Genomic DNA, 15,762 nt, shown 5'->3' on the forward strand with positions numbered 1-15,762 from the left:
CAATTTTCAGCAAAACCTCCAACTACTGCACCCATTCAATTACCATTAGACAGAGTTCGAGATGCTTTCGCATTTGAAGTTACTGGCATAGATTTATGTGGTCCTCTGATTCTCAAAAATAAAAACAAAGCCTGGGTAGTACTGTTTGTATGTGCTGTATATCGATGTGTACATTTGGAGCTAGTGACATCCGTAAGTACCGAATGCTTCATTCAAATGTTTCTTCGGTTCATAGCCAGAAGAGGCCGGCCATCTACAGTTTACTCAGACAACGGCACAAATTTCGTCGGTACATCTGCATTGCTGAAAAAGGTTGACTGGGTAAAGGTAACTGCTCAGGAAACTTTGCATCTCATCACTTGGAAGTTCATTCCGCCCACTGCTGCTTGGTGGGGCGGATGGTGGGAGCGTCTAATCCGCACAACCAAGAATTTGATTGTGTGAGTCTTAGGACAAGCTGCAGTCAATTACGAAGAGTTACTCACCGTCATCTGTGATGTGGAAGCCGTAATAAACTGTCGACCACTTACTTACGTGTCAAATGACTCTGAGGATCTACCATTAACACCTTCCATGTTCTTACAGGGCATTAAGGTTTCAGGTACAGCAGATTTGGATACTTTAGATCGAAATAAACTCTTGGCTTGTCATCATTTCTGTCAGGAACTTCGAGAACAATTTTGTAGCCATTTCCACAAGGAGTACCTTGGACAGTTAGTACAAAAGCATGGACAGAAGGACTGTGAATTAAAAGTTGGAGACATCCTGCTAATAGGTTGTGAGAAACTTAAAAGAGTGAACTGCCCAATTGCTCATGTCCAAGAACTTTGTACAAGCAGAGATGGACGTGTAAGAGTTGTAAAAGTGAAAACCAGAAATGGCATACTGATTTGTTCTGTACGTAAACTGTACCCTCTAGAAGTGTGTTCCTGTACTAAGAATACCATTACTTTATTTTTTATTTTGCTTCTGAAAATCAAAAAGGTGGAAGTGTTGTGAAACTGATTAGTTGTATCTTACAAATAATAAAAACAACTCTCTTCATTTTGATGTACGAGACACAGATTGAAGTCATTGAAGTAGGAAGAGAAAAAGGGTTTTTCCCTTTCGACCTCGTGACGTGAAACGATTTAAATGCGTAATAACTTTAGGGATCAGAAAAATTTCCCGAATATTGTTAAATAATGTATATATTTTGTAGTGTAGATAGAATATAATTAGATAAATCAACTTCTTAAGAGTTTTTATTCCGATTCAACATCACGCTACCCAGGTAAGTGAGCAAGTTTTGTCTTTAGTTTTCCTGGATTGCTCGGTATCTGGGCTGAGTGAAGGAAGTATTTTTATTTTAATGATATTTAATGATATGACTATGTCTTAGTAATAACAAATATCTTGACACAAAACATACCAATTTGTTTCCATATCTCGATTCTAGACTCAAATTGTGCCTAGATATTAAATTTTGTAATTTTTGGTGGGAAATTTATGGAGAAATTTAAAAATTTATCTTGCCGCAATTTTTTCAGTTTGCGCCAAGAATAATTCACTTAGCTAACTTCTTAACTTATAGCAACCTATTTTCATTTGCCTTTTTTCTTTGTGCACAAGTCATCGATCATATTTTCAAATAATTTGAACCAAGTGCATAAACCATATTTTCGTTATTATCGCTTATACTAAATACGCCAAATTTCAAAACGCACCAAAATGTAAATTCATGTATATCTTAGACAATTCTGGGGGGGGGGAATTTTAATTTTTTGCAGATATGCTTAGAAATACATCTATTTTAAGATGATGTTAATATCAAAATTGTTAAAATAAACAATAAAAAAAGGGTGAATTATACTTGGATTAAGCCTAAATTTTGAATTCTGGAAGAAGTAATCAAGTTAGTTTAATAAAAAAATCTGATGTGTACACCACATGACTTCCTTGTACGGAATATTAAATTATACGCATTTTTCTTGCATTTCATTTAAACTTATTGGATTGAACTAAGCCTACTTCGCCGACAGCGCATAAACCACAATAGAATAAATGCATTCTTTAAAATTCACTCTAGTATTTGTTTACCATAGCGATGCTCTAGCGCTAGATTCATTTAAAAATTTTTACTGTAACTAAATTTGTATTACTGTCAGTTTGCGCGCAGTGCTTCAGTACAAATTTTAAATTTTTGGAAAATACAGTTAGTTTTCTCTTTATAAAACAAATTCTTATACATTATTAAGTAAAATAAATCAAGAAAGATAATCATCTATGTATAAAGATGACACACTGAAAATTTCATATATGTATGACAAAAACAATTTGACTTACTAAAACTCGAAAATAAGCTAAAATTCTCACTTTCTGTGTTGCGCAAAACTGATGACTCCCCTTCAGTATTATATTTCGTTCATATTATAACTCATAATGCAAAAAATTTATATGATTTAAGGAATAGAACTATCTAATCGTTGCCACATGTTTTATTCAAATACTATAATAAAACTAGAATGATGTATAAAAGAAATTAAGCAAACAAAACAAAAAAGATACACTTTTTCACAGAAGATTGAGTATTTTTCATTTAATTAATTCAGTTCTCACTTTGCGAGGTGGCAAAAATACATAAAAACTCAAAATACCTATATTAAAAATTACGAAGTAAATCTCAAACACTTATTTCCTCGAAAAAATTCCAGAAAGAATTAAGCATGATTTAATTGGCAATAATAAATGAATGCGTTATCTTTGTCGTTGCGCAGCTAAGTTTCTCTAGATTGGCAACAAATCCACTAGTCTCCTGTTTCAAATGTAAACATCAATGGCCGCCATTAAAAAAAGGCTTAGCGCCAACTAAACAACTTTAAAATTGCTGATAATTCTAAAAATATTGCACACAGATTTACTAAAGGCATAAAATCCTTAACCGGAAGATAAAAACAACATAATTCAATCATTTTTAAAGCAAAAAATGTACAATTTACAAACATATAAGAGTAAAGAAAATGAGATCACTAAGCCGGATAACAAAGTGGATATATATATAAATATATTTATATACGTTTGGTGCAGCCTATTGCAATAAAAATGCAAGGTGTGCACATCTACATGTTATAGCAGTTCTATATACAAAATTTCAATGTTCTGAGTCTACTCGTTTTTGTGTTATGTGACATACGTATGTACGTACATACGTTCGTACAGACGCCACGAAAAATTCTCTTCAGAATTAATTTTAAAGCAGTTTTATAATTTTTTTTGAGGAAACGAGTCTTTTATTCTGTCCTTACGTACAGATATCATGCAAAAACATCGTTAAATTTCATTCGATAGCGGTCAAAATGAATATTTTCGTTGAAATATGCTGCCTGAAACTTTTCGCGATTACAATACTTCCTTTTTATTAAGTACAAGGAAGTGAAAAAGAGATATTAATAAATATATATCAAATTCAATTAACACTGAGGAGCTAAAATTTTGAAAGCTAATTTTAAAAAAATGTACTCGTGCGATTTTTACAAAACTTGGTAGTCTGGCATAATTTGAGTCATAGAATCGAAATATAGGGGGGGGGGAATGCCATTTCATTTCAGAAAAAAGTCCGATTTTGTCAAAATACCTATATTAGAACAATGCTATATATAAATCTAATACATATCCTACGTCGCTCTTTCGAGACATGAAAAACACAAGTTGAATTTCGGCAATCAGCCCAGGAGAACGGGAGATATAGAACTGTCTCCCCCTTTTTTTTGAGCAGTGCACATGTCTACACATAGTATCTATGTGACTGAAAATAACTGTATACTTTGATAAAGTAATTTTTCTTCCAGGAAATCTAGAGACAAGTCTAGATATGCCAAAATGAGCCTTATGATGAATATTTTTTTTTTTTTAATTTAAATTAATTTTCTTATTCCTTGGATGTAAGGTTTGTGAAAATTTTGGCTCAATCTCTGGTGAGGGTACATGCAAGGTTTTATGTTTATTAACCACTTATTTTATTATTTTTGCCTTTATTGTCGCTTCTACTTTTGCTGGATCTTACCAGTATGCAAATTAATTAATGTATTTCAAGACAGATTTCTTAGGAGAAAGTTTCTGTCAATATTTGCTGACAGTCCAACTAGTATTTTTCTTAACTTCTGAGCAGCTTTTTGCTCATGTACTTTGACAGCCTGAGCTAAAAGCTGGAGGCATGCTTTGGCTTGTAAAGCTCACATTTTGATTGTTTAAATTTTATTTTTAACTTTGTTTCTGTTATTCCACATAGGCTGTGGAAACTCTTTTTGTTATTACTTGGATTGTGCAATTGTCAAGCAGATGAATTAATAGAAAGTTTTATTTAAAACCTTCTGTGTTCGAGCTGCTTTACTCAGAAGGGATACATGGAGCAATAAATTAGTTGATTGTCTTCACAGAACCAGAGATTAAAATTTAAAATAGTTAAGTTCCACACAAAGTGCAAAGATGTGTATTTTAAAGAGGTGTTTGGAGTTTTAGAGCATTTAGCATTAAATATTATGATGCATATTACTTTTTAAAACTCTTTCTAATATATAGACAGAGTAATGTATTGTTCATTAGCATTTTAAAATTTACTGACAATTTCAGATGCAAATTAATTACAAGCATAAATGGGTAAAATAAAATAAGGAAAATAAAGAACTAAGTCAGGGTTGCATAAATTCAAGTATTACGATATAACCATCATACTAAATACATAAGAAACATTTCATGCAATAATGAAAGTATCTGTCGAAAACTATCACAAAAAATAATATGAGTGTCTGAACAACATGCTTTTATAAAATCTCATTTTGTAGAAAAATTATTTCAGAATTCATTACACAGGAAAGTAAAAAACAATAAATAAAAAACTGAATATTTGAAGAAAACTTACGAATATCGTTTTGAATAATACAAGTAAGATAAAATATGCCTTTCTTTGATAACAGCTTTGGTACAAAAGGAAATAGTCTATCCATTACTTCTCTGCCTTTCAAACCACCAGATGTTGCTTTTTGCAAATTATCACCACCAACCTGTTCATAAAAGACCATAAATATATTGCACCAAATCCTAACCCAATACTCTTATCACAGATAATGAATATTTAACAAGTTCCTAATGTCATAACGGAACATAAAATTCTAATGGTACATAACAAAAATACAAATTATACGACCTTTAACTCCATAAAAACAATATTCTAAGTATGCCTAGCCCAGTTAAGAAATATAGAACTCAAATTTTCAAGCAATAAACATAATATGCCAGACAGGCAATCTAAGGAAAGTCAAAACCATGAATTCTTTTATCAGTTTGAATCTCCAACTAATACTCTTGTTAAAAGCTCGAGATAAAGACTTAAATTATGTAATTCAGCATTTAGTAGCAAAATTAATTATCATACCTCTGTTTCAAAATATAATTTAGCTTTTCATATGACAAGTAGAATGAGAAATATATTTATAAAATGGTGTTACTAGTCAGCTTAAAGATGAGATAAGGTAAAAAGAAGTAATATTAAAGCAATTGTTTAAATTTACAATTTGATAAAGTTATTTATTAAAAAAAAGATAAATTTCATATCACTTGAGAATTCCCTAAGTATGATAAAAATACGGATGAATTAATAATAAACTTAAAAAATTTTCTGCGAGTATTCTGACATATAAAAAATTTGTGAAAAATTTTGCGACATTAAAGCTCAGTAAAATAGGCAAAGCAACAACCTTGTATTCGGCGTAGATTTTGAAAAATCCCAATTGATTTCAAGAGCAAAATGGGTCCCCCTTCATCAGGAGCAAAAAATTCTGCAAAAGCGAGAAAGAATCCTGATGAAGGGGGACTTGTTTTACCCTCGAAATCGATTAAGATTTTACAAAATCTACGCCGAATACAAGGCTGTGACATTCGCTTTCTCGCTTTTGCAGAATTTTTTTGCTTCTGATGAAGGGGGATACGTTTTGCCCTCAAAATCGATTAGGATTTTACAAAATCTATGCCGAATACAAGGTTAGACATTCGATTTCTTTTTTTTGCTCTTGATGAAGAGGGGGCCTGTTTTGCCCTCAAAATCGATTTGGATTTTACAAAATATACGCCAAATACAAGGTTGTCGGTTTGCCTGTTTTATTTTCCACGTCACCGTGTTTCTCTTGCATATTGATTAAAGCTCAGTGTTTATATGTAACAATTTTGCAGAAAGAAAAAGACTAGATACTTTTTTTCATTATAATGGTTAATTACCTAAAGAAGAAATTTTAACCATGTGGTCTGTAATGTGCAAATTTCAAATACTATTAAAGGATTTTGTTATGGCTACATTTACAAATAGCAGCAATTGTTAACTATCAAATAAATATTAATATTCTATTTTAATAATCAGTTTGCTGAAAAAATATTTTAGGAACTGATTCTGCTAAACATTCATTAAATTTTGCTACCATAAAAACAGGCTGAGTGTCACTATTGCTTTTTTACCATCTTACTTACAAATGCAGTACAGAGGGAATTAAGAAATATATATATTTCACAAAAATCATGTATGATAAATTAGTATTCTCAGGGTTCATAAATGGAGTCTTTATAATCCTTTTATTCTTTATTGTATGAAATTATGTACAATCTTAAACTACACTTTAAGATTAAAACATTCACATAAACAATTTTATGTGCCAAAATATTATGCCTATAGCATTTAAGTTCAAAACTGGAAGTTGCTGTCATTTGGATAATTTACGGTGTCTTTTAGTTATATGTAAGAGATATTAAAGAAGGTTTAAGTAATATTTGCATCATGCTTGTATTTTCATGCTTGGCAAAATCTACTATTGTTTGCTACTTCCAGCATGCTGTAAGTGATTTGCTTGGATTTTTATGTTTGATATCGACTTCCATTCATGCTTCTGGCAATTCGTATTTATTAAATTTATGTAAGTTATTTAATTTAATCTTTTATTTTCTTTTCTGCATTATTAATTTTAATTTTCACAGGGGTAATGCCAAAAATAAGCATGTGACTCAGAAGCTTAAATTCCATGAACATTCTATTCCTATACTAAATACCATTGCTGAAAACATAAATACGGTGAATGAAATTCTAATTTCAGTTCGACTTCGAATGTGTTTATCATAAGTTAAAATCTGCAGTTTCATAATGAATTTGCACAAGCAAAAAACAAAATAAAATGAACCAAACAAACATTCAGTTTGTTTTTCCTATCAGGCTAAATAGCAAAGATTAAAACAATTTTTTCGAATCCAATTTTATTTTTACATGAAAATACATGTCTTAAACTATTTTTCAACATAGTTTCCGCTAATGATCAAACACTTGTCATAGCGGGTGACCAGTTTTTGTATACCATCGTCCCGCCAGTTTCGACAACCTTGACGCCACAGCATTTTTCGTGTCATCGTCAGATCCAAAGCGCTTGCCACCAAGCTCGCGTTTCATGTGCAGGAACAAGTGATAGTCGGATAGCGCCAAGTCCGGGCTGTACGGCGTGTGATCGAACTGCTCCCAATGAAACTGTCGAATTAACGATTGAGTGACACCAGGAGTATGGGCCGAGCATTGTCATGGAGCAACACAATTCCTTTACTGACAATCCTCTTTGTTTGTTTTGAATGGCACGCCTTAGTTTTGTTAAAGTCTCACAATATTGTGCCGCATTAATGGTTTTACCTCTGGGAAGAAATTCAAGTAAGCAAAACACCTTTCCTATCCCAGAAGACAGTGCACATGATTTTTTGTGATGACATTGTCACTTTGAACTTTTGTTTTTTCGGAGAATGAGTGTGTCTCCACTCCATCGATTGTTGTTTCGATTCTGGTGTGAAATGACACACCCAAATTTCATCACCTGTCACAATTTGGTTTAAAAAGTTTTCTCCCTCATCACTGTACCACGTGAGAAATGTCAGGGCACTACCAAGTCGCTTTATTTTGTGAACAACAGTGAGCATTTTTGGAACTCATCGGGAATACAGTTTGCGATAATTCAAGCAGTCAGACACAATTTCGAACAAAACAGTACGTGAAATTTGTGGAAATGCCTCTGAAAGAGTTGTCATTGTGAAGCCTCTGTTCTCATGAATTGCTTCATCAACTTTCCTTACCAAATCATCGGTGACAACAGAAAGCTGACCACTTCGAGCCTCGGCGTGGACATTTGTTCGACCTGCATTAAACATTCTTACCCACTTTCTCACCATTCCATCACTTATCGTGTATTCACCGTAAACTTCTTCACTTGACGATAAATTTCGGACGGTTTAACATTCCTCGTGTTCAAAAATCACGGCACGAATCTCACAGTCAGCGGGAGAACTAATTGTCTTAAACATTTTGAATGTGCACAGCAAACTGAAAACACAACATAGAGCAACCAAAATGGTGACAATTGAAAGTCAGTGAACAAGAAAGACTAGTGCGCATGCGCGGGACGCCTACCACAGCACTGCGATGGCGCTAGAATGAAACGATACTTAGTTTCCGAATACGCTACGTACATTGAATGCAGCTGCATCAGAAACCAAGAGCTTGAGAGCAAATAATAATGATTGTGAAACAGTTTGTGGTATCTCTTGCAACGCATTCTTTTTTTAATGGTTGTGTCGCTGTTTTATCGACTGATGCAGGTAAAGACTTAGATGTTGAAGTAATATCTAAAAGCTGCAGGATATGTAATCGATTAAATAAAATGAATGAAACTAAAGACCATACATGTTCTTCAAACCACTCTGGTTCACCATCAAGTATGGAGTCGGCCGATACATACAAGATATTTGAATGCTCGGAGAGTCAACAGAATTTTACGGTGATGGTGATTCTCAAGGATATTCGGCTGTCAAAAATATATACAGCGTTACAAAATATGAATGTATCAGGCATATACAAAAAAAAAAAAAAAAAAAAAAGAGTTGCCACACGTCTGAGTAAATTCAAAGCTAATAATAAAGGGGTAGGGGTAAAGGGAAACTGACAGACAAATTCATAAATAAATTGCAGACCTACTAAGCATAATATAATTAATAGCAATTAAAATAATTTGCTTGCAATGCAGACTTCAGTTATAACAGCCTTTTATCACAGTTGTTCAGGAATAAATAAAAGAATGCATGGACAATAACCAAAGGGCACCTGAAACTGTTGCAAATATCAACATTTTGTTAGCTAAAGGCAAAAAATATACTGAAAAGTCTAAAGGCCTTTCCCAAAATATTATAAACTCTATAGAGCCTTTGTATTTTGAGCTTTGTGTTTTATTTTGAGCTGCTGAAAAATTGCCTTCACGGGAAAACTCAAAATGCGAATGAAAATTTTAATGGATGTTTATGGCAAAATCATGTCTAGAGATGTGTTCATTGAGCTCCCAGCATTTACTTCTAGGTGCATATATTGCTGTTGCGCATTATAATGAAGGATTTCAAGGAATCTCGACTATGTGCATTAAATATTATTCCAGGTCCTTTTACTATCAAGGAAGTTAAAACTCTTGATAACGACATATTGTCGATTCTAAACGACATTCATTATCAACAGCAAAACATACCAGAAAAAAACTGAGAGGTATAAAAATGTGAAATTCTTCTAAAATTGAGAGAGTAGAAGGTATAACATATAAATGTGGAGGTTTTTAAGTTTATAAAATAAAGAACTATGTTTCATATAAGCAAATTTATACTTTAATTGCTTTTCTGAGAAGCTATATTTTCACACATATTTCAGGTTTTAAAAAGTGATAACTGAACCAGTTGTTGATCAAGTCACGTAAAATTTGGCATAACTCTTTTTCATAATATACTTGAGAGCCTGAATTAAGTGCTTTGGATACAACAATTTTTTTAGTAAATTTATGCCCTTTTAACTCTTAAACAAACATAAAAGTTTGTTGAAAATGCCTATTTCACCATTTCAGATGTTAATACAATACTCAAATACATAAAAAAAATATGAATACATCAAAACTCTTAATCCAGGTAAACTCAACAAGAGTCCCAGTAATGTATAAACAAAGCAAAATATTTAATAAAATCATAATTTTAAATATGAAGAATTTTGGAAAAAGCTATTTTTAGTTCCCTTTTTAATTTTAAGCCAAAACTGAAAAATTTTCAGTAGAAACCTTTAAAAACATATTTTTATGTAATTTTTATTGAAGATGTTTCAAAATATTTTTAAAATATTCTTTTTTAAGTGATTTTTCAAAAAATGCATTCCGAACGTAATCAGATTTAAAAAGGGGGGAAAAAAAGGAAATAACAGCAATATTTTATATAATTTAATATAATTTAGTTAATAAGTTCTGGCAAAAGTGAGTGTTGCCGTCATTAGAAGATTCATTGCTCGCATTTCAGGATGCAGATGTTCTTCAGGTTCCTGCTTAAGAAAAATCATGCAGTTCTTCAAATATAAGCTCCACCCCATCCTCTTTATTCACATGCATTAATCTGGAAATTCTATTCTCCTCGTTTACACTGTCAGTGTTATCCAGTAGTTTGTCTTCAATTTAGATAGGACACATATACCTCCAAGCTTAGCAGATCCTCTGAGTGATTTTAGACCATTCCTTCTGGATCAGCTTATGGTTTTTTATTCCTTTTGGATAAGTCTAAAGCCTTTCAATATGAATTTATCATCTCAGAATTTTCTATCATAGCAGAAGAAAACTGACAACTTCAAAACACTTTCAAACAGTATTGTAGTGAACAGTTTCTTAATCCTGGAAATTACCATTGGTCCAACAGCATAAACAACAGTGATATGCTTGAAACAAATACTGATAATTATTAAAGTCATACTTATTGTCACATTTTGTCTTTGAAGTGTGGTCAGGGGTATTAATAAGCAACAGTACAATTTTCAGAGGCAAGTATTCTTTTATCAGTTATTTTTTAACACTGAAGTAAAGATTTCTAGCATCACTCTTTAGAAACTTATTCAGTGATCAGACTTTTCCGGTTGATTTCCAAAGGGCATACAGACTTGATTTAATAACCTTTTCTTAACAGCTCTAGGACACTAATGAACTATTAGGAGTTTCAGCTTCAGTTGTTTACTTGTATTAGCTTCAAAGAAGAGTATTTCTGATTCACAGACCTGTATCCAAGCTAAATTTTCTTCCCTTTTTATGCAAGTTCTATTAAGTATCTTTTCCCCAGAATAATTCAGTATCATTACATATGTAGTTTGTAATGCATGCTGTTTTCAACCAATTTATGCATGTTATACAGAGCATTCATTATTCAAGGTAAAGTTATAAGTTTGTTGCGCTAAACATTAAAGCATATAATTATTTTTTATTTTACGAATGATGTATATTCCCAGCATTATTTTTATTACAAAAAATAGACATATACACAGACATCAATTAATAGAACACTGTTTTGTTTCATCAGAAAGAGCTTGTTTCAGATTCCTTGAAACACAACCACCCCGGTAACCTTTTTACAAAATCTAATGCCAGACTAAGGGTAAACTTCATCTATTTTTTTAAAAAATGAAATATCATTTAAAGACACATAATTTATATTAAAGGTATAGAAATATTGGTTACCTCTTCACTCGGTGTAACTGCATATGGTGGATTGCAAATAAGTAGATCAACTAGATTTTGAATACGAGATTCAAATGAAACGACCTATTGAAAAGGTTATAAAAATTAAAAAAACAACATGGAAAGTTCTGGAAACAATATGAAGTAATACTGATAAGCCAAAACATTATGACCATTCCTACATTCTTCAATGAACTCGTCTGGATGATGTGAAGGGCATGTGATTAAGTGGGAATGGTATTTAACTGCTGCTGTAGAAGATAAGGAATCATTCTTGCATTTATTTTTGTGAGTGATGGGAACGGCTGCTGATCTAAGTGAATTTGATAGAGGGCAGACTGTAATGGCCCAAAGACTTGGAAGGAGTACCTTTGAAACTGATAGACTGATATGACTGATAGGTTGTTCATGACTGCCATTGCTAGTAATTCTGCAAAGTGGATAAATGACGGTAACCAGCAGTACACACCAAGGTGTTGGATGTCATGTGTTATCAAAGAAAAAGGACATCAGAGAATTTTCTGCTTCATACAGCAAAATCAGTACCAGGCAGTGGCTCAGCTGACAGCCCAATACAATGTAGGTGCAAGTGCAAGTGTTTCAGAACACACAGTTCAGTGGACAATGTTGGATATGGGACTGTATAGCAAATGTCCTTTGTCTTCCTCTGATGACCAAGCATCATTGTCAACTACACCTACAGTGGGAATAGGAACATCAAGACTGAACCATGAAAGGCTATTTTTATAAAGGCTATTCTATGGATAAGTGGAAGACAGTTGCTTGATCAGATGAATCATGATTTCTCATTCATCACATCCATGGTCACATCAGGATATCCTGTCTTCCAGGCGAAAGGTTGCTCCCCCCTTCACAGCAGCTCATACTCGGGCTGGTGGTGGTAGTATTAAGCTTTGGGAGACGCTGTAATGGGCGGCTCTGGGACTTTTAGTTGTGGTAAAACAGACAAAGAAAGATGCAGATTATCTGAACATAACTGAGGATCAGTTGCACCCTTACATGGCATTTGTGTTCCCAACTGGAAATGGAATCTTCCAGCAAGACAACGCCCCATATTACAAAGCTCAAACTGTGTTGGAGTGGTTTGAGGAGCATAAGGATGAATTCCAATTAGTGTTCTGGCCATCTAATTCACCAGATCTTACCTGCTAGAGAACATTTGGGATGTCATTGGGGATGATGCAGCTCAGAGCTCAAACACCACTATGTTGGAATATCTCGAATTTTCGTGACCACTGCTTAGACATTTGGTACAACCTGTCTCAAGTCATCTACCAAGAACTTGTGGCATTCATGCCAAGGTGAGTTGCAGCAGTTTTGCAGGCCAAAGGTCACACAATGCATTATTGAGTAGGTAGTCATAATGTTTTGGCCGTTCAATATAAGAAACAATATTATCTGTTATTAGAGAAGGCATTAAAATAAACTTACATTACAACTGAAATACTTTGAAATTCAAAATATTTTACACAAAATTGAAGATACATTCTAAGTGGAATAAGCAGCTAACATTTCTTTTCACATGATGTAAGGCTATTTTTATATTATTTCTGAGGAGAAAATTAGCTTTACACTTATTAATTCAAGAGAATAGTAAAAATCTGATACGATAAAATTTTGCAATTCAGCATAAATATGCTGTGCATAAGCAAATATGTTTACTTTGCTCAAATAACAGGTATGAAAGGGAGGACTTTCTATGGGAAGATACTTATGCAGCTAATTTATTTAACTACATGAAATAAAATCAAGATGAAAATAGCAAATACCACTTTTACATACTTAGCCATTGATGGGCCAACATATTTGTCAACAGCATACAACATTTGAGAGATTTAACCATAACTAATCATTGATATAAAAAAGAAATATTTATAGTTTAAAAACTTGAAAGTTTTTTAAATTCTTAACGAGTTCAAGAAACATTGCAGCACTTCCTGGGAAAATCATATTATATTAAAAAGACTGCTTTCCAACCTTGGGTCTCTTGAACTGAAATTTGTTCCTATTTCCAATACAAATACAACAAAGAAATATGAAAAAAATTCTACATTCAATTAAACTCAATAAAAATATTCAAAACCATATGTTGAAAATCAAGATTCTCAAAAAGAAATTAGTTTGAACATTGAATTGTACAGCAGTTATTTTAATTCCCTATATTTATAACAGAAACATAAATGAAAGTACAATATGAATACTGTATTTACTCAAAAACAAGGCCTTCTTTTTTTTTTCTTTTCTTTTTTGCTATATTTGTGTTCTAAAATTTGGTATGGTCTTATAATCAGATATTTTAACAAACGAAATTTCAGAAAAAATTGAAAGAGCTTAATTGTTACACTATACAGAATAATTACACACTCAAATATTAAATAAACCACACAGGTAATTATTGTACACATTAACTGCAAAAGTACCATTAAATTATGATAGCCACATCCAGTTGAGAGATTTCAGTTTAGAGCTGCATTTACTAGACTATTACTGGTATACCTGAAAACAAATAGGTAACAGTGTATCATAAATGTTTCCTACTTTCCCTTTCTATACCAATGTAAAATGTTGTATTTTTAAGTAACTTGCCTTTCACTATAAACAGAAACAAAAACAAAATCATTAGTATTCCTATTTATGATCATTCTATTAATTTATAACTGTCATAACATCAAACATTTTAAAATAAGTTGAGAAATAACAAAAATGTGCTTTCCCCCCTAACAAAGAATACAGAAATTGACAACAGTGATTCAAAGGTAGTAAATTATGAATAAGAGCATGCATATAAATCTGCCATTTATAAAAAATTAACCTTAAAACATTTTTTAGTTTTAGAATTTGGCTCTTGCAAGAAAAAATGTTCCATCAGATTTTGTGGAAACTATTAATTTTTGTTAGTGTTGTTACTAATCTCACTTGTTTGTTGTAATCAGAACAAGTCCATGAGCTATTGTCATGGTAAAGGAGTACAAGATTGCATCTGCTGATGGCCACAGCCTCAAGCACAACACAATGACAATCCGATTTTATGCTCAGTTCCCCCCCCATTTCTGAAGGAGAGCCCCACAAGAGGCAGATGTGCGAGTCTCCCGCCCCTTCTTTCTCTATCACCAACCTCTCAAGAGAGCTTTTGGCTCACCACATATTTTGAATGCTCTGATGCTGCACAGAACTATACATTTACAAACGTACATGCTTTCTCCGGTATTTGAATCCAGGTCCTTTGGTACGGCAGTCACCATCACTAACCCCGTTCCTATCTGAGCGGCAGCTATCAATTCTTTCTTTAGTTATTTCAAGATGGGAGCTTTCCCTGAAAATTTTAAAAATTAATCAAAATAAAACATTAAGATTAAGACTGCTACAAAAAAGAGAAAGTTATGTCTTTCTAGAAATAATCTCACTCAAGTCTTTTCTCAAAACACTACTCTGGAACAGACTGCCTCCAAAAATGCACTTTTTTAATCAATGCCAATGTACTTTTTTTTTTTCAAATATTTAATACTTTAGGTAAATAATAAAACAATTTAATATTTATTCTAATTTAGTATAAGATTTTTATTGTAGATTATCTTTTGCCTTTTCTCATTACATCCATTAATTTGTTACTCGCCAGAAAATTATTTTTCTTCTTAAAGGATAATGTACTTTTTTGTTAACAAAGCACCAATCACCATATAAAGTAGCCTCTTTATACTGCATCAGAAACAACAGTATAATGCTTCCTGTGCATGATGCCAAATACATGCAACTCTCCAATGACATTTTAAATCTGGCATTGTGCACAGCTTTGGCATACATCAAAACACTATATGCACTATATGATATATTACTATTAATACAAGCTCATTTTTTTCATTTTACAAAGGTTTACATATAATTAGGGTTCCTGAATCTAGTTAGAGTTCATGCCAAAGTTTATGCTTGTTGTTAAATGGCACCCTGCCAAAGTTGATGTTTGGCACTAAATGGCACCCCATTTATAGAAAAAATACATAAATAAATTAATTACATCAACAAATCGAAAAATTTCTCAATTCAAACTACTTAATTCTCAGTCAAGCAACAGATCCACCCTCTTTCGACAGTGTCTGAAGCTAAGGTTGGTTGGACTTAAGAATAATAACCTTTCATCTAGCCAACTAGATCCAAGACAGGAGCACCTTTAGACGAACAT

The 15,762-nt window shown here is 32.6% G+C and overlaps 1 protein-coding gene across 7 annotated transcripts in view; it reads right to left on the bottom strand.

Annotated features, from left to right (window-relative positions):
- HemK2 (HemK methyltransferase 2) overlaps positions 1-15,762 on the bottom strand; it is a 53,364-nt gene that overhangs the window by 17,583 nt on the left and 20,019 nt on the right. For 6 of the 7 annotated variants that reach the window (XM_085823203.1, XM_085823200.1, XM_085823202.1 and 3 more), the window contains 2 exons: positions 11,565-11,648; positions 4,898-5,039 (listed from right to left, as the gene is read on the bottom strand). In XM_085823203.1, coding sequence (XP_085679329.1) covers positions 4,898-5,039; positions 11,565-11,648 — 226 coding nt within the window. The remainder of the gene's footprint in view (positions 1-4,897; positions 5,040-11,564; positions 11,649-15,762) is intronic. The other variant, XM_085823199.1, reaches the window with a different exon arrangement.

This window comes from Stegodyphus dumicola, chromosome 9 (assembly GCF_044657685.1).
Source record: "Stegodyphus dumicola isolate Sdum_Otavi_A_Nest chromosome 9, ASM4465768v1".
Taxonomy (NCBI): domain Eukaryota; kingdom Metazoa; phylum Arthropoda; class Arachnida; order Araneae; family Eresidae; genus Stegodyphus; species Stegodyphus dumicola.